Consider the following 18,394-nt stretch of genomic DNA (forward strand, 5'->3'; position numbering starts at 1 on the left):
TACATCACATCTTAAGTGCAAAACACTGGCTCGAGCACGGTTTCCTAGGTTTCAATGTTTGATAATTGAATGAATGATTGAATGAGGGGAAGACCTCTAACAGAAAAGCAGAATATAAGGTGAAAGGCACACATCCATTCTTTATTCATTCTTCATGCTACCATGTAATATGTACGTTAATAAGTGATGCTTGGTGTGTGTGTCTCCCCCTCCTGCCCTCTTTCCACAGGGCCAGACACTGGGCTCTGGGGGGTGCACCCATGACCCACCCCACCATTCACCCTGCACACAGGAAAGCACTTTGGACCAAGAGTCAGGCAGCACCTTGCTGCCATCTGTTCCCTGTAACCCTGGGCAAGTCCCTCTAGCAGGTGATTCCTGGTTTTGCATCTGTCAAATAGGGGACACCACCAAAGCTTACTTTGTGGGATGCTCAAGGTTGAGGTCTGGACAGCTGGAAAGGGTGTGGCTGCCTCTGATGCCAGGCCACATCTAAGCTAGTCAGTCTCTGGCCAGATTTCCAAGGAAAGAGAGATGGCTGGAACAGTGTCTCTAGCCCGTCTGCCAGCCAGCGAACCTGTGCCCACAGTCTGGGAGAAGTGCCAAGCTCAGACACTCTGGGCAGCAGGGGGGTGGCCCAGCTCCAGAACAACACCTTGGCAGCCCTGGGGAAAGGAAGAGGGAGTGCTTGGCTTGAGGTCAAGAGGGTCTGGGCCAGGGCACAGAGGGGACAGCTGGGGGGTGGGGGGTTATGTGGCTGCTGTCTCAACTAGATGCTGGCAGGGATTAGAAAAGGAGCATCTGCTACTGACTAGCCCCTACCTACCACCCCTCTACATACCGTTAAGATCTTTCCATTAGTGCCACAGTGAGCTGGGCCCCAGGCTTAGCTGACCCCTGTATAGAGAAATATAGGATCTCAGGCCTGGGGGCTGGGACTCGGTTGGGTTTGTAGAGAAAGGGGCAGGAGAGCAGCAGGCTTTAGCTTAGATTGCCCTTCCTCAAAGATAGAAGGGTTCCTGCATCCCGCTGGGAGTGGAAACTAAAGGAAAAGGGGTGGTCACCCAGCATCAGACCAGTGAACTGAGAAATCCCCGGGAAAGAGGGGCCAGAGTGTGAGTCTGGATGAGGTATTGGGGGAAAGTGGGAAGGGTAGGGGCTCAGAGGCTGGAACTCTGGAGGAGGTTTTTGGCTGGAGGAGGTTTTTGGAGGGGAGTGCCAGAGGTTCCAAGGCCATACAATCTAGGGGTTTCTGACCTGCAGCAAATCCCCAGGGACGTGAGGAGCTCTGGGGGTGAATGAAGGTCCAGGGTCCAGAACGAGGGCGGGGCTGCTGGGCGGCTGAAGGCAGGGAGGGAGCGGGGGCTCTGGGGCCCCATCCCAGGCAGGGATCACGCGGCGTGGGGCACGCGGGGGCACGGGGTCCCAAGGCTCCGACCCCACTCCGTCGGCCCCGGGCCGGCGGGGCGGGCGCGGGGGGCCGGGGCGGGGCCGGGGCCGGGGGCTGGGCGGGGCCGGGCTGGGGGCTGGGCCGGGGTCCCGGGGGCCGGGGCGGGGCCGGGCTGGCGCTGCGCAGCCGCGGGGCGGCCGCCGCGCATGCGGGGCTCACACGGCTGCAGCCGGCGCCGCTGCCACTCCCGGGAGCATGAAGGACCGAACCCAGGAGCTCCGTACGGTGAGTCCGGTCCCCGCGCGCCGCCGCTCGCCGCTCGCCGCCCGCCCCCCCGCGCGCCGGCCGCTGCCCGCCCGGCCTCGGCGGTCACCCGGCAACAGCTCCTGCGTCCCCGGCCGGGCGGCAGGGAGAGGTGCGGAGCCCGGGACCCCGACCCGCCTCCGGGTCCCGCCCCTCGGACCTGCTCGGGGTCACGGGCTCGCGTGAGCTCGGCGCCGTGGGCTGGCGGGCTGGCGGCCGGAGCCCGGGGTCCTGGATAAACTTTTCGGCGCCCTCTTGTTTTGGGGGGTCGGAGGGCTATTATCGGATACCGGTGGCGGGACGGAAGGCTGACCTCTCCCGCGGCCCGGAGCAGGTCCCGTCTCTGTCCCCCCACTGTGCCTCATCACTGACCCTCCTGGCCCCCCCGCACGGGTGTGACAGACGGCGGGACCGCAGTGGGAAGGGGCCGGGGGCGGTCCCCTGCCCAGAGCCCAGCTGCGGGGCGCGTTGCGGAAACCGGGCCGCCGGGTGGGGCCGGGCTCCTCGGGCGGGCGCTGTCCCGTGGGGCACCCCGCCGCCTCCGTCACCTGTGGCTCCCATCACCTGTGGCTCCGCACCCCCGGCGCGCTCGGGGTCTGCTGCCCGCCCCGGTCCCAGAGGGGTCAGATTCGCCCCCAGTCCACCTTCCTGGCTTCCGGGCAGCCCCGGCCGGCGGCATTTTCAGACCCTTCCGGGTTCCTGCTCCGATTCCAACCTGAACCTATTTTTCCACCTGTGTCTTGGAGGTCCCCGGGGTGTGGCTCCTGGGGCGGGGTTTTGGGGGGAGTAAGAGGATGCGCAAAGGGTCTGACCACAGCCCACCCTCTCCTAGCCCTGACTGAGACCCCTGCCTCCTGCTCCTCATTTACCCCAACCCCCCCCCCACGCCGTCTCCCCTGGACTCTGACATTGACCAGGACATTCTCACCTCTGCCCTTGGAGATGGCAAACCTGGGGGCATGTGGAGGTAGTGAAGGAAATGAAGCCTGCCTGTGGGGAGGGGGCATCAGGGCTCTAGACGAGGATGACTCTTGTCCAGTCCCCTAGCTGACCACCTTGCTGTCTGGCAGGTGCCCTGCCCACAGTGCTGATCTGCCAGCTCACTGGCTCCTCAGAGCCCTCCCCTTGCTACCCCACTTGGAGCCAGAGACCGAGGTCCTCTTATATGGAAAGTTTCAAGTGTAGTTTGGCCTTTTGACCCCCTGGTTTGACCTGTCTGTCCAGAGGCTCCCTGCGTTTGTGCCCCGTCTCCCCCATTATACCAGTCTTGTCTCCTGGGCAGTCCGGAGCTGGGACCTGTACTCTCCTGTCTCCATCTCCCCCCTTCCTCTGGCTACCAGCCCCCACCTTCCCAACAGACCTTTTATTCCTGGCCAAATGCCCAGCCCCCAGGGTAAACCTCAGGAGGTTTCAGAGGAAGAAGATGGTCCCTCATGTCATATATGATGTCTAAACACTTCCCCCGCCAGCCTTTGCGGTTGCCCTCAAGCTTCCTGTGCTATGTTGAGTCAGAAAGAATGTTATCTCGGCATGAATGGCCGTGTGGTGCATTTACTGATGTTTGGGTGCCTGGTGGGTCAGACGAGAGTGTATAAGGGAACCAAGTGGTCAGGGGAACACAGTCTTTTACATGTGACAGGGTTTCTGGCACATCAGGCTTCATCCCCTCTGTTAAAGGGGAAACTGAGGCACAAGAGAGCAAATGGCATGCCTGGTAGCTCAAAAGGGATGGTAGAAAGGGGCTTTGTTCCAAAGACAGTCAGGCTGAGGCCTGGCTGGGACTGGGGGACCAAGTGGAGGGCTTGGGTTGTAGGGAGCTTGAACCCAAGTCTTTTGCTCTGTTGTGTGTCTCTGTGACCCCTCACCCCCACCCCCCCACACACATAACCACTAGCCATGGTGGTCCCTTAGATGGTGAGGCCTGGCTTCTCTGTGGATTCGCTGAGGCCTTCTCTCTAGACCCCACCCCGCAGGCATTCAGAACCCACAGAGGCTGCTGTGCTCATTGCTGGATGGCCCTGCCCACTGGGGGTTTCTTGCAGCCTGCAGGAGCCCACAGTGTTGGGGGGGGACAGATAGTCTTGCGGGGGGGCTGTCATTCCCACAACTCTCCCTCTGGGCCTTGGGTTCCCACCTATAAAAGTAGAGATAAGAAAACCTAGAGCCCAGTTTCTCAGGTCAAGGGGTGGTCACCTGAGTCTGACTCCATATTTAGGGGAGACCTTGAACCTCAGGAGTCAGAATTCTCAGAGATCAGAATCCCCAGGGACCAAGAGGCCAGTACTGGCTGGGCTGGACAGAGGTGGTGCTTGGGGCAGTGCCTTGCACCTCCCCCCTCCTTCCTCCCCCCTCCCCCTCCCCCCTCCTTCCATTTCCACCCAGCGCCACCACATTTGGAAGGAAGGCAAAGGGAGCTTATTTATAAAAGTCACACTTGGGGAAGGAGCTGGCGCGTTTCCTCAGCGCTCTGCAGGCCAGGCTCGGCCCTCCAGCCTTCCCCAGCTCCCACTCCTCACGCCGCTGAGCCTCCAGGTGCACAGATGGAGTGAAGGGATCGTCCGGGGCCCTCGGAGCTCAGAAGCGCAACCCAGGGGCCTCAGAGGGGCGAAAACTGGCCCAGGGTCACAGAACCAGAGAGACTTAGGGCAAGGTGCCCCTGGGCAGCCCCACCTGGCATGTCACTGCCTCCTTCCCCCACCATTCAGAGGCCTCCCTGGTTTTCTTTCTGAGAACTTCTTGGAGCTGAACCTCCCTTCCCTGGGCCCAGGAGGGTGTTTATCTCTGTGCTGAGCCACAGGCAGGACAGGGGACTGCTGCGGGAGCCAGAAAACAGAGAGGAGGGAGCGTTCAGGCCGCCGAACCCTGGAAGAAGGGAACCTGGGGTGGCCCAGAAGGGGTTGGATAGAAATGGGAGGAGGGAAGGTGGTCCAAAAGGAGGGACCCGCGTGAGTGAAGGCAGAGAGGTTGGAATGCCTAGCCAGGAGAGAATGGTGGGTGGTCTGATGGCTGCTCATTGGAGCAGCCGGGGCAGGTCTTGGTGGGGAAGCCCAGTGCGCCCCTGTGCCCCCCCATTCCCCTTTTCACTCCATTGCTGGGAAGAGGCTGGGTTCTTGCCTTAACCTCTCTGTGCCCATTTCATCCATACAGTGCAGCTGGCTGGATCCGCCTTACAGAGTAGAAGAATGGGGATATAAGAGTAGGCCTCCTTCCCTCCCCTTACCTCCTTGGGGTTTCCCAGAAGAAACAGTGGGTTTGGACACATTGTCACCTGGGGTGCAGCCGGAATGACCTTTAGGTACGATCTAGTCCAACCTCCTCTTTCACAAGTTGGAAAACTGAGGTCTGGAAAGGGCCAGGGGTTTATCTAAGGTCACGTGGTGTGTTGGGGTGGGGGAGTGCTGGGGCTGAAGCCTGCTGCTCTCCACAGGCTGAGGCTGCCTCCTGGAGCTGCCCTGGGGCTCTGGTCAGGGGCAGGGATCTGGAGGTGAAGGGCATACATCGGATGGGAAGAAGGTGAAGGGGTCAGATGAGGGTGGAGGGGAGGCCCTCTTTCCTGGAGACCCAGTTTGGCCTCACATACCCCTGACTCAGCTCTGGGTCTCTCTGCTCTAGTGGTATTGACTTTGATTCGTCATTAAAAACAAGAAGGGGGAAAAAAAATAGCCCTTGAGGCAGACAGCAGCCAATTCCTGCTCAGGAGGAATGAATCAACCCTGCTGGCTGGCCTCCTGCCATCCATCCCCGGGGGCCCGGCCTGGAGGCTGCCCGGCCTCCGAGCCTCTTGGAGGAATCACACTTCTGTTTCCAGGAAGATATCCTGGAATCCTGGAGCCTCTGCCAGGAGAGACCACCAGGGCTCTCTGGCCTCTTCTGGAAGCTTAGGGCTTCTGGCCAGGGCAGCCTTCATTCCGGATGGCTTGGGCCAGAGGCCTAATGAGGCCAGAGCCTGTAAGAGGAGTAAGATCAGACCACTGGTTCTCAACTGTGGGGTGGGAGCTTTGTATAAACTTAGCCTTACCAGCCCCAAACCCCTAAATTCGGATTTGGTCTCTCTGGGTTAGAACCCTGGAAGCGGGTTTTTGGGTTTTTTTTTTTTAAGCCTTCCAAGGGATCACAGTGCTGAAACAGGGCTAAAAACCACCGAAAGATGAGCAAGAAACACCACAAGTCAAATGTTGGATGGATGTGAGAGGAAGAGGAGGAAAGTAGATGCACCCTGGTTTCTGATTTGGGGGGCTTTTGGGAATGAGGGGTTTCAGAGGAGGGACTCAGGAGGACGAGGCAGAACCTAGTTTGGGCCAGGTGGCAGGTCAGGTGCTCACATGAGGCCTGAGTGGGCTTATCCTGAGGATGTTTGCCGCTTCCAGCTTGCAACCACCGCAGACTCTAGCTGCCACCTCAGGTCCCCAGACCAGTCCAGCCCTCTTTCTGGAGCTGCGATTGTCACTCTCAGAGTGACAGGTTGGCAGGTTTCCAAGGGAGCTGGGGCCCTCGTGATTCTAAACTATCTGGGTGCTCCCTTTGTGCATGTCGGTGATGCCCACCCTGACCATCCCGGGACACGAGGAGACACCAGCCTAGTTCCTACTTCCTTTTGGGTCAGGAGTGTGTCTGGGTTTGGGGCTTGTCATTTATTTAGTGTCCAGTGAAACCTGATTGGGGTCGTAGTTAACCTGGAGGATGTCTCTAGAAAGGTGCCACAGGGTTCTGGCCTAGATATGGATGAGGTTGCAGGGGGCCTCAGAGTCATGAGCCACCAGATTCCCACAAAGTGGAACAAGGATCAGAACAAACGAAGAAATTAGGCAAAAAAAAGTCCTTCACTTGAGCCTAAAATCCGATCAAGTAGACAGTGGTGGGGAAGGGCTTGGGGCTTTTCTGGGCAGGAAGTGCTATATGATCACTTATACTGATATCTGGTTGCATTAACAAAGGTAGACCACGTGAAAGGAGGGAGGGGATGGGTCAGCTCTTTGGTACCACTTAGACCACAATCAATAGCAGATTCAGTTTGTATCATGTGCCGCAGAAGAAGATAGAGGCTGAACCAAACAAGTCTGGGGCAGGGGTTGCATCTTAGAGCTCTGGGAGGGATCTGAGGGAAAGGGAATGGTCAACTTGAGGAGAAAAACCCAGGGAAGGTGTGGACGCTGCCTTCAGCTCTCTGGCAAGGCCAGCCCAGGGAAAGGGCACCAACAGGTTCTTTATGGCTTAGGGCCACAGGAAAGGGACAAGTGGGGGAGAGCTGCCTGTGAAAGCTAGTGAGCTCTCCATCACAGGAGATATGCAAGCTGAGGCTGGCAGCTGAGGCCAAGGTGACTTTTCGGGTCCCTTAGGGCCTGAGAGCGTGTGGCTGTGGTTCCAGTAGAGATGTGAATAGTGTGTGGGGGACCAAGGGGCAAGATACTGACGGGGAGGAAGGCTTCTGAAAGGAGGTAGCATCTGAGGATGAGGGGGATGTCCGCTTCGTGGAATCAGCATTCCAGGCTGAGGGCACTGCATGGGGCAAGGGAAGACAGCAGGTGGGTCGTGGAGGCAGGGAGGTGGCTTAGGTGGGGTGTGCCAGGGTCCAGTTTCAGGCTGCGGCAGTGAAGTGACAAGGGGCAGTGGGTGGAATGTCATGAGGAGGAAGAAGAGCCAGGACTCGGTAAGGAAGGGGTCCCCACGGAGAACGTCCTCAGGATTTTGCTTGGAATGACCCCTGATGTCACCGAGGCTGTGAAGTCAGGCCCTTAGCCCTCCAGTTGGCTTTGGGGCCAATCCGAGTGCCACCTTCGGGGTGGACCCCAGCCTGGGAGCCCCAGTCCGGCCCTGGCCCCAGGTGTCGCCTTCCTCAGCTCTGCCCTCATGGCCGGAGGGCCGGGAGGAGAGCGTGGACATCCTTCCCGCCAACCTTGTGTTGGAGAAACTCCCTGACTGCAGCCGTCAGTTTTCTGGGGAGGCTGTGGAGGGAGCAGGTCGGAGCTGCTGGACGCTGGAGAAGATACGTCCTTGTTTTACAGATGGGCAAGCTGAGGCCCAGGGAGAGCAGCAGCCCAGATCCCAGGGGTCTCTGGCAACAGCTTTTGTCTCTGGAAACTCTGATGCCCTTGACTTTGGCCCTAGCCGGTCATTACTCTTCCTTGGAGGGGAGCTGGAAAATTCTCCTTCCGTCCTTTCCTGTCCATCCCTCTCTTTCTCTAGATGCCAAAAAGTCAGATAGGCAGGCCGCTGAAGGGCAGGAGCTCCTGGGGCCACCTCCCAACCTGGCAGGCTGTCCTGGAGGGGGACCTAGGCTCCTCCAGACTGCACGCTGCCTCAGTTTCCCTAAGGAGTGCTCCTCTAGCTTAGCTCCTGTGCCTGGCAAGGTTCACCAGTATGGAAATGGCTCCTAGATTCTCTTTGTCTATAGGTGGGCTTGGCTGGGGGGAGGGGGCCACCTGGTAGCAGCCACAGGCACTTGTGGGAGCGAGGATTTATTTTAGCTGCTGGGGGAGGAGGTGTGATCTCTTGATGAGAGGGGCCTGTCAGAGCCGCCTCCATAAAGCTCCCAACCAACCCCCTCTGCTGTCTGGTCCCACTCTGGTAGGGCAGTGGGACCCCGAGAGCCCCAGGGGCACAGCCCCTTACAGAACACGCTGTGCCTTCCCACCCTTTCTCAGCCTTCTGTCCCTGTAGCCAGGCGTCACCGTCCCCACTGCACACAGGAGCAAACAGACCCAGAGGGCACGTCCCTCAGCCAGCCTGTGTCTGTGCTGGGCACAGAACCTGGGTCCCTCTCCAGCAGGCTAGCTGGGCCCAGCCTGCTGGGTCCCCTAGCTTCACCATCCCTTGACCTCCACCTGCCCCTGTCCTCAGCTCTGACCCTGATGTAAGAGAGATGAAGGTGAAGGCCGGTGCCGAGCCTGCCCACGCCTCCTCCCCGTGGGGTGCTGAGACCTGAAGGGGTGTCACCAAGCCTGATAACCCCAGTCTGAGGGGCCGGTCGCAGCCTCGGTGTCCTGGCCTTGGCCGTGGAGAGGGACTTGCCCTTGCCCTTGCCCTCAGCGTGGGCTGCCCCTGGCGCCTCGAAGTGTATGAGGCAGACAGTGATGAGTGCGGGCAGCACACTGGCAAGTCCGAGGCATAATTACTGCACCCTGTGATGGGGGTGGCTTTTGTCCAGCTGCTCCAGGGTGGCGGGGTGGGGCCTAGGGCGGGCCCCGGGCCAAGTGACATGACTGGCCTCTCAGGCTGGTTGGCCCAGCTCTGGGCCTGGAGGGAGAGAGGACCGAGGTCTGATGACGCGGGGAGAGCTGAATTTGCAGGGCTCCGCACTGGCAGCATCTCAGGCCTGCTGGAGGCGCTGGGGGACGGCTTGTGTCTGAGCCAGCCTACCTTTCCGGAGGCAGGTGTGGGTGGCGCCCAGGTCTCCCACTCCCGGACCCCTCTGCCCCCAGAAAGGGAGCTTGGGAACTTTGGGCCCCATCCTAATTAAAACCATAGGGATCAGAAAGTAGAGAATGCTGGCTTCCAGGCAGCCTGTCCCAGGCAAGGTCCGTGAGTTGGGGCCACTGGCCAGGGAACCAAGGCTTTCCAGCTGCTTCCTAGGGTGAGGGGAATGCTGGGCGGACCCTGGTCCTGTGGGGAAGTGGCAGGCAGCTGGGCAGGGGAAGGAGTACATGGCCTAGGGGTAGAGAGTTCGCCCTGTCCCCAACTCGACAGGCAAGGCCTCTCATCTTATGCTGGGTCCCCAGGGGTCCTCCAGGTCTGACTGTGGCTGGGAGCTGAGGGCACAGCCAGACCTCGTGTCTGCCAAGAGGAGAGAGGGCAGTGGTCAGGGCCCCGGAGCTGAGCCCACGAGCCTGCTGTATATGGATGCTGGGCAGTGGGCCTACCACAGGTCTGCTCACATGTACATACCCTTGTGCAGGCCAAGGACAGCGACGATGATGATGATGTCACTGTCACCGTGGACCGGGACGGCTTCATGGATGAGTTCTTTGAACAGGTGGGAGCCAGCGAACCCCACGTCCCCGAATACACGGGCAGACCTTAGGGGGGGACCCACATCACACCCCCACCCTCACCCCCACCCCCATCCGAAGCCTGGTCCAGCCTGTCCCTGAGCCTGACCGCCAGCCCCAGTCTGACCCAGCCCCGGGCCCATGAGCGCCCTCCCCGGTCCGCTCCCGACCGCCCGGCCTCGGTGCGCAGGTGGAGGAGATCCGCGGCTTCATTGACAAGATCTCGGAGAACGTGGAGGAGGTGAAACGGAAGCACAGCGCCATCCTGGCCTCCCCCAACCCTGACGAGAGTGAGTGTGTGCGCGATGGAGGGGCGGCCTCCAGGCCTCCTGGAAGGCGCTGCTGCCGAGGCGGGGCTCCTGGATCCCCAGCACCCTCACTGTGGGTCAGCTGAGGGGTGCCTGGGCCTGGCCAGGGTGGGAAGGGCTCCGTGGAAAGCTTTGGGGAACACAGCTGGCCCAGGCCTGGGTGGGGGTCAGTGCACCCGGCTCTCACGCAGGCTCGCGTGGAGTGGGGCACCGTCCTGGGCCCAGCCCCGCCCCCTCCAGGTAAGCTGGGTGGGTGGGTGCTGCCCGACTCCAAAGGAAGCCTCTCCGCCCAGCCCCTCCCTTTCCCGAGCCTCCCGGGGGAGCAGATGGCAGCGCTGAGCCTCAGCGCTGTGGGAGGGCAAGCCGGCCAAGCAGGAGGAGCTTCCGGAAAGAGCGAGCAGCCCTGGCACCTGGCCACTGGTACCCCGGAGCCGGGCCTTCTCAGGGCTCCAGGAAGTCACCCTCTCCCTCCGCGCAGGGAGCCTCTGTGTGTCTGCATTTCACTCCGTCTGCAGACAAGCCCCCCTGACCCTTCTGTCACCATTCCTGGCAAGGTGTTGATGACTGCCCTGCCCTGTGCCAGGCTGACAGCACACTGGCCTGAGATTCCTTCCCCTCAGCCCCGGGGAGTCAGTGCCAGCACGGGGGCCTGGGCCTGTGACCTGGGCATGCGCACACCGCTCCTGCTGGCTCACCTCCTTGCCCGCCTCTCCAGCCCCTTCGAAAGGCATCAGCCCAGGGGACCCCAAGATCGCATGGGTTTGTGTGTGGCCTCCAGCTGTGCCTCCCCGGCCCCCGGGCCCCGTCCACAGGCATCCTCAAGCCCCCAGAAGAAATCTCTCCACAGCCCCTACAGTGCGCTGGAACCCGAGGCCAGGGCCAGGCCGAACGAGCCCAGGGCCGGGCCCTTGGAACGCAAAACAAGTCTGCTGGGAGCCGGGAGACTGTCCCAGGAATGGGTGGGAAGGAGAGAGGGCTACCCAAGGCAGGGCCCACGTTCAGTGTGGCCACAGTGTGTGCCCCTCTCCCTAGAGATTGGTCTCGGGTAGCAGCATGTGACATCATAGGTCTTCACACGCATGGGTGTCTGAGTCCATGTGTCTGCATGTGTGTCCCTCCTGCTGACGGTCAGAGGGGGCCGACTGGGCGAACAGTACTGGAAAGAGCTGAGGCACTCCCCTGCTGCCAGACGGGGCAAGCGTGGAGCAGCGGAGACACCAGTTCCTTTCTCTCGGCTCCGTTGTCCCACCTTCCACTCGAGGTCTCCCCATGTCGTAGAGTCAGTAGCGACCCATTCCGAATTGCCGAGAGCCAAGCAGTCAGGACCGGCCGGCGGTCACTGATGTGGGGAGGGAGCTCCTCAGTAAGGGTTCTAGAGCAGAGGGAGCAGTTTCCGAGGAGTCACTGGGAAAGATGGCAGCGAGCGGAGGGCTTTCCTGGGCCGAGGCCTCCTCTGCCTCCCCTGGGGGCTGCCATCCGGGCTGGGCTATTTTGGGTCTGAGCAAAAGAGGCAGAGACGTCAGAGCAGCTGGTAACCAAGTTTCCTTTGTTCGTATGAATGAGGCGCCCTCCTCCGCTCCTCGAAGCCCCCCACCTCACGATCCACTTAGTAGCCCCCCCCGACCATCAGCTGCTGGAAATGCCCCTCCCAGCCCCCTCTAGGAGAGGCCCAGCCCCAGAGGAAAGCAGACAGTGGGTAAGAAAGGCTCAGCCAGGAGCTCAGTCCTGGTTTCTGTAGGAAGTAGAGTCCGGGGGTTGCCCTGAGGCTGGGGCGCTGTCAGGAGCCACCGCTCCAACCAGTACCCTGCGGGAAGCGGCCACCATGCCCCACTTGGCCAGTCAACCCCTCGATGGGGGCGGAGCGAGCTGGGTACCCCCGTGGCCTCTGCTGGCATTAGAGAGATGGTTCCAGTTGGAACAAGGGCCAGAAACACTAGGCTGTGGCCTTCCCCCAGCCTCACCGTCACAGCACCAATCACCTGCTGGTCCGAGGCCAACTGTGTGCCGGGGGCGCACCTCTCTGAACCTCTTCTCCATCAGCTCCCTTCCAGGCCAGGTGTCTCATGCCCCTGTGCACCCACGGGGCACGCAGCGGCTGGCCTCCGCGGAGCTCAGTACCTGGGAAGGGGGGCCTCCAGAGCACAAGGTCTCCCCCACCCATGGTGCTCTGTGGAGGGGGGCTGGCTTCAGCCTCCCTGGCCCCCGGCTCTGCCACCCCGTTGGCTGGATGTCTGTCCCCCCCAGGGCTACCAGGTGACTCTAGGTGAGCCCGCACCCCCCACATTCGACTCAGGCAAGCACCGAGTAAATGCTCCCTGGGGCCAAGTCCAGCGTTGCCGGCTGCTCGCAGCAATTTCTGCCTTAAATTTAGACCCATCTGTTATCTGCAGGGGGTGGGAGAGCCAGCGAGCAGGAAGGGAGGCTCCTTGCAAAGCAGCACCAGAGGGGGTGAGGCTGCAGCTGCTGTGGCCTGGCCCAGGACTGCGGGGGCAGGCCGAGCCTTAGCCAGGGGCAGGGGGAGCACTGGGGACCCCGCGACTGGGCCCTCTGGCACCAGAGGCTGACCCTGACTGTCAGGCAGTGGGCAGAGCCCTGGGTGTCTACCCTCTACCCCTTCTGCTTCACCAGAGACGAAGGAGGAGCTGGAGGAGCTCATGTCTGACATAAAGAAGACCGCAAACAAAGTTCGCTCCAAGTTGAAGAGTGAGTCTGGGCGCCATCCGGGCCTTGTCTGGGAGGTGGGGGGCACTTGGGCCCACTTCCTCCGCCTACCGTGGCTCTCACCAACGCTGAGGGGAACACTGGGTCTTGCTTTCCTCTATGAGGGTGCCGTCATGTGCCCGTTCTCTCAGCCACTAGCTGGCAAGGCTTGTTCGGGCCAGGCGTGGTGCTGGGCCTTGGGACAGCCGCCTGAGGCTTCGGTGAGGGGGTGCTCCACCCTGGGAATTGTCCCCTGCTTCAGCTAACGAGGGTTCAGGGGCTGGCCAGCACCACCTGCTCCCACACACAAAGCCCGGTGTGTCTGCGTGAGTGCAGGGGTGCACGGGCCCGGGCGCTATGGGCCCTCCTCCCCGGGGCATGGCCCCTTGTTGGGTGCACGGGCTTCCTGAGCAGAAGGCAGGGGGGGCCTGAGCCGCTAGGCCTAGTACACAGTAGGTGCTCACACACACACAGCTTGGTGTGTGCCTGAGGCCTCGCAGGTGGGTGTGCGTCTGTGCGCACGCCGACCCGCATGGTGCCCGGATGGGCCCCTGTCGGCCCCTCTGTCAGTGCCTGGAGCACCTTCTTCCTCGGCTTCGTGTGTGACCGCCCCCCACAGTCCGCACTAGACCCTCCCGGGGGAGCTCCAGAGCCAGCTCCTGGGTGTGTGGGTCCAAGAGGGAGGGGACAGTGGTGAGGAGAACAGGTGGTGGCTCAGCAGCTCTCCGTTCCCCCAGGCATCGAGCAGAGCATTGAGCAGGAGGAAGGCCTCAACCGCTCCTCCGCGGACCTAAGGATCCGAAAGACACAGGTGCTGCTGACGGGCCTCTGGGGTGGGCTGGCGGGCGCTGGAGCCCTGGGGCTCTGGAGCTGGGCCTGACACCTGCACCCCGTCTCGCACCCCCAGCACTCCACGCTGTCCCGCAAGTTTGTGGAGGTCATGTCCGAGTACAATGCCACACAGACGGACTACCGTGAGCGCTGCAAGGGCCGCATCCAAAGGCAGCTGGAGATCAGTGAGCTGGGGGGGCCAGGGTGAGGGGTGGGAGTGGGGCTGAACCCCGCGCGAGGTGTGCAGGGCTCAGTGTGACCCCTGCTCGCAGCTGGCCGGACCACGACCAGTGAGGAGCTAGAGGACATGCTGGAGAGTGGAAACCCGGCCATCTTTGCTTCTGGGGTGAGTGTGAACCACTCCCCCAACCCCCACAGGGACCCCTGGTGTGTGTGCAAAGTGCTGGGGCCGGTCAGTCTTTGGACACAGCCACCTTGCGAGGCTGGTTTCAGAGAAAGCTGAGTCCCAGAGAGGAAAAGAGACCAGACTGTGGCCACATAAATGTTAGTGGCACAGGTATTAAGACCCCTGTCTCCTGGTTCCTCTCAACTGGGTCCACTTCCTTGCTTCTCCTGTCCATTTGCCACTGGCCTCCTACCACCATCCTCAGGGCCTTGTTCCTCTCCTGGGAGACACGGTGCCCTTGGCCGTCTCTACATTCAAGCGATGCTTGAGCAGGGGGCTTCCTGAAGGCGGCGGCCCACAGTGTGGAAGGCAGCTAGGGGCTGTGGGTTTCAGGAGAGAAGAGAGGGGTAGTTGCCCTCTCTGGGAGGCTGACCGGAAGGAGAGGAGAAGGGAGAAAGGCCATTCAAGGCCTGGGTCCTTGGGGGCCGTCAGTTTGGCCTCTGTACCATGCTGGCGAGCAGTGATTACGTGGTAGGCACAGGCGGCCCCACATGAACGCTGAGAAGTCCGTCCCCGAGAAACCTGGTAACAGCTAGTAAGAACCAAGCAGCAAGTGGGGGGAGTGCTATGGCTGAGGAGGGGGCCACCGCCCATCCCAGCTCCCTTCGCCCTTGGCCTGCCACCCTGGCCCAGGCCCCCCTCCCTGCCCCCTGCAGCAGGCTCGTGTCCCAGCCCACTGCTCCCGCCCCCTAGATCATCATGGACTCCAGCATCTCGAAGCAGGCTCTGAGCGAGATCGAGACGCGGCACAGCGAGATCATCAAGCTGGAGAACAGCATCCGCGAGCTGCACGACATGTTCATGGACATGGCCATGCTTGTGGAGAGCCAGGTAAGAGTCCAGGGCCGCACTGCCCTCCGCCCGCCCGGCCCCCAGCAGCACCCAGGCCTGCACTAACCCCTACCCTCTTTGCCTGACACGCTGCCCTGCCCGGGAGGGACCGAGTCTCCAGGTAACTAACCACCTGCCGTCGAAACTGCCTCCAGGGCCGGGCCCACCTGAAGGACCCCGTCCTCTGCATGGCTCTGCTACCAGGCTCCAGGCGCTGCATGACTCTGCTAGGCCCTCCAGAACCCCAGGCCCTGCATGGCCCTCCACCCAGCCTTGTCCTGTGTAGTCACTAGCCGTTTGTCATGCGGGCACTGTGGACGGCCACTTTCTAGGCGCTGGAAGTATAGCAGTGACCAGGACAGCGGAGGGCCTGCTTCCTGGAGCTAATGTTGGGGGGGGGGGGCAGAAGGGCAGCAGAAGGAAATGACAAATGGAATGTTCTCCAGTTGTGCCGGGTGCTCAGGAGACATTAGGAGGAGGCAGTGAGATAGAGCAGCGGTTCTACAACTTGAAAGGGGCCCAGGAATCACTTGGCGGGGGGCTTGGAGGTTTCCTGGTCCCCGTTCCCAGATATTGGTAGGTTGGAGTGGGTGTCTGTGAATTTGCATTTCTGACAGGTTCGAGGGGGAAGCTGATGCTGCTAGTCCCAAGCCAACACTTGGGGTAACACCGTAATAGCATCCCTGCAGTGGCCACTTTGGACAGGGGTGGTCAGGGAAGGCTTCCCTGAGGAGGTGCCATTTGAGCTCAGGAGACTTCCCAGAATGACTGAAGAGCAGGGCCAGCAGAGCCCGGCCCTGAGACTGGCAAGAGCCCAGCTCGCTCATAGAGGAGGTCGTGCAGCTGGAGCTCAGCGGGGGTGGTGAAGGTGATGCCGGGCTTCTGGATTCTTTTCTAGATCGGAGGGTCTGAAGCGTGGGTATGGTGTGAGCCGAGTTAGGAAGGTGGGAGGCCACGAGGAGGCTGCTGCCGTCATGGGCAGAGAGACCGTGGCGATCTGGACACCAGCAGGAGCAGGGACTTGGAGAGAGTGGTCATTTGTCACGGCACCACTGCTGGGGGGGGTGGTCTTGGGCAGTGTCCGAGCGGCCTCTGGGGGCTGCTGGGACCAGGTTACAGGGTCTAGAAGGGCTACAGGAGTAGGCAGGGATTCTTATATGTCAAAGACTGAAGACAGTCGGAGCTGGGTAGCACCACCATGCCCCCGAGGATGGAGCGGGACCCTGTCCAGAGCACCCACTCCTGCCCCTGCCTCCCTGCACCTCCTTCCCGGCCGGCTGCGTGCTCTGCATGGTCCCCACCCCTGTGGCTGAGACTGCATGGCCAGGTTCCTCCCCAGGACGGCCGCTCAGTGGGGACAGGAGGGAGCTGCCCCTGGGACCTGGCCTGAGGGGCACAGGTGAGAGGCTGTACCCCATCTCCTCACGCCCCCACTTTTCTTTCTCTGACCTCAGGGTGCTTTCCCAGAATCCTGTCCCGAGGGGGGCCCCCTGGAGCTCACGGGTGCTGGCCCTGCAGGGGGAGATGATTGACAGGATTGAGTACAACGTGGAACATTCGGTGGACTACGTGGAGAGGGCCGTGTCTGACACCAAGAAGGCCGTCAAGTACCAGAGCAAGGCGCGCCGGGTCAGTAGCCGCCCTCTGCCCATTAGAGCCCTGGGGACCACCGCATATCCCTCCCCACTCTGCCTTGACCCCTTCTCCGGGCTCTGGGCCCTCACCCCGAGGCCTTCAGCTCCCCGCTGTCACTGCCTCCCTGGGTGCCTTCCAGGCTGTCCCCTCCCCAGTGCTGATGCTGGTTCTGTCCCCCAGACCCCCAGCCCCGCTTAGGGGCCCCTCTGCTTGTGTGCCCCGCCCCTCCGAGCCCTGCCCCAGCCCGCAGCCTCCTACCCCGTCTGAGGCCGCTCCTCCTTGCCTCCCTGCCTCCCCTGCAGAAGAAGATCATGATCATCGTCTGCTGTGTGGTCCTGGGCGTTGTCATCGCCTCCACGTTTGGAGGCATCTTCGGATAGAAGCCACCCCAGCCGCCACTCCACTCGGGACGGTCTGCCCTCAGGAGGCCCCCTGGCTGCTGCTGCCTTCCGGCTCGGAGCCCCTCCCTTCCCACGCGGTACCGCTCCTTTCTCCGCCGTAGGGCCCTCCACACCCACCCTGCCCTGAGCCGTCGTGTGCATGATCTCTGTGACCGTGTGTGTCTGTACCGAGGAGCCAGCGGGGTGGGGCAGGTCAGCAAGGAACAGACTCAGGCCCTGGCCCTTCCCAGGTAGCGCTGCCCAGGGTAGCCACGCTCCCCTCCCCCCACCTCCCATAATTCCACTCCAGCCTGGGGTCTGCCCTCTCCCGGGACCAGAGCTCTCTCTGGACCCCAACCTTGCCTCCTCCTGACTGGCCCATCCGCCCTGACCTCTGTCCTCTCCAGCTGTCCCCCTAAGCCGAGCCCCTGAAGGGGTGGGGACCAGCTGGCCACATGGTGCTGCTTTTCAGGTTAGGGGAGGGGTGGCCCTGAGAGACAGCCCAGCTCTAAGCCTCTAACAGCTGATTACTGCCAGGGAGGCTCAGGGTGCCGTGGCCAGGTGGCTTCTGGCTGTGTCAAGACCAGGCTCCCTCCCCTGCCTAGGGGCAGAGTCCAGCAGGTCTTGGCTGCCTCATCCTCCCTTCCCACACATTCCTACAGCCCCAGGAGCAACCCCTCTGGGTTATGCCTGACCCCAGGTAACATTCTACAAGAGGCCGTCTGGCACCTGCTTTCCAGCCACCCTGCGAGCTAGGGGGGCAGATTGGGCCGTCGGGCCTCGGCCATAGCCGAAGCCCACACCCTGGGCCTGTCACCCTCCCTGGCAGGCCTCAGGTTCTCAAGCCATCGCGTGTTGCATGTTTGGGACAGTGGTCCCTGCTCTCTTGTGCTCTGGGAAGTCAGACACCACTTCAGGCCTGCAATCGCGTCCTGCCCTTGCTGTTCCCCCACTGACGTGCCACGTGGGTGTCTGGTGTCTGGGATGCAGTATTCAGCAGCCAGCCAGGGAGGAGTCCCTCCCTCCTTCCCATCTCGGGGCTTCTCAAGTCAGAAACGTGCCCCCACCCAAGACCCCTCTTCCTCGTTGACAGGCTAGGAGTGTGCATGCGAGTGCATGCAGTAGGGGATGGGGCCACGTCTGTGCCCCGCCTTCCCTCAGCTCTGCTCCTGCCCAGTGACCGTGACCACTGTCCGTGTTGCCTTCTTAACAGCGACTTCCCTCCCCCCCCTTCACCAAAGGTCTTGGTACAGCCAGCTGCCCATTTTGTGAAATTTTTATGTAGAATAAACATTTGTATCTGTACCATGCCTCTGCTCTAGATTTCTTACTGTCACTCTGTCACAGGCTTAGAACTTGGGGGTCAGTGTGCATATAGCACGACAGGAAGGAGAGACTGCCTCAGCCTTCAAGCTCCAGGCCCCCTGGCCCCTCCACCCCAGCCTGAACGTCTCTCCCCTCCTTGCTTGAAGCCTGATGCCTGTTCTGTACTGTGGCCCATAGCTGTCCCCTCCTCCCACTATTCTCAGAAGTCACGAGGGACCCCCAGATCCCCCTCCTCTTGGCATGCTCCAGTCCCCCACCCCAGGGCAGGACTTGCCTTGCCCTTCTGACCACTAGAAATT

General features: G+C 61.6%; 1 protein-coding gene across 2 annotated transcripts; it reads left to right on the top strand.

The window, feature by feature from the left end:
- Nucleotides 1-1,612: 1,612 nt before the first annotated feature.
- STX1A (syntaxin 1A) lies at nucleotides 1,613-18,074 on the top strand. Of its 2 annotated transcripts, none has more exons than XR_008960262.1 (10): nucleotides 1,613-1,675; nucleotides 9,585-9,662; nucleotides 9,869-9,968; nucleotides 12,615-12,689; nucleotides 13,424-13,497; nucleotides 13,594-13,702; nucleotides 13,790-13,863; nucleotides 14,617-14,754; nucleotides 16,209-16,383; nucleotides 16,692-18,074. XR_008960262.1 is itself a non-coding variant. In XM_048224538.2 (10 exons), exons 1-10 carry the CDS (start codon nucleotides 1,646-1,648, stop codon nucleotides 16,767-16,769), a joined length of 867 nt encoding a protein of 288 aa, XP_048080495.1. In that variant the 5' UTR covers nucleotides 1,613-1,645; the 3' UTR covers nucleotides 16,770-18,074. The 2 variants fall into 2 exon arrangements, 1 of the variants encoding a protein (XP_048080495.1); XM_048224538.2 differs by having other exon boundaries at nucleotides 16,273-16,383.
- The last annotated feature ends 320 nt before the right edge of the window (nucleotides 18,075-18,394 follow it).

The sequence above is a fragment of the Ursus arctos genome, unplaced genomic scaffold, assembly GCF_023065955.2.
Source record: "Ursus arctos isolate Adak ecotype North America unplaced genomic scaffold, UrsArc2.0 scaffold_2, whole genome shotgun sequence".
NCBI classification, from domain to species: domain Eukaryota; kingdom Metazoa; phylum Chordata; class Mammalia; order Carnivora; family Ursidae; genus Ursus; species Ursus arctos.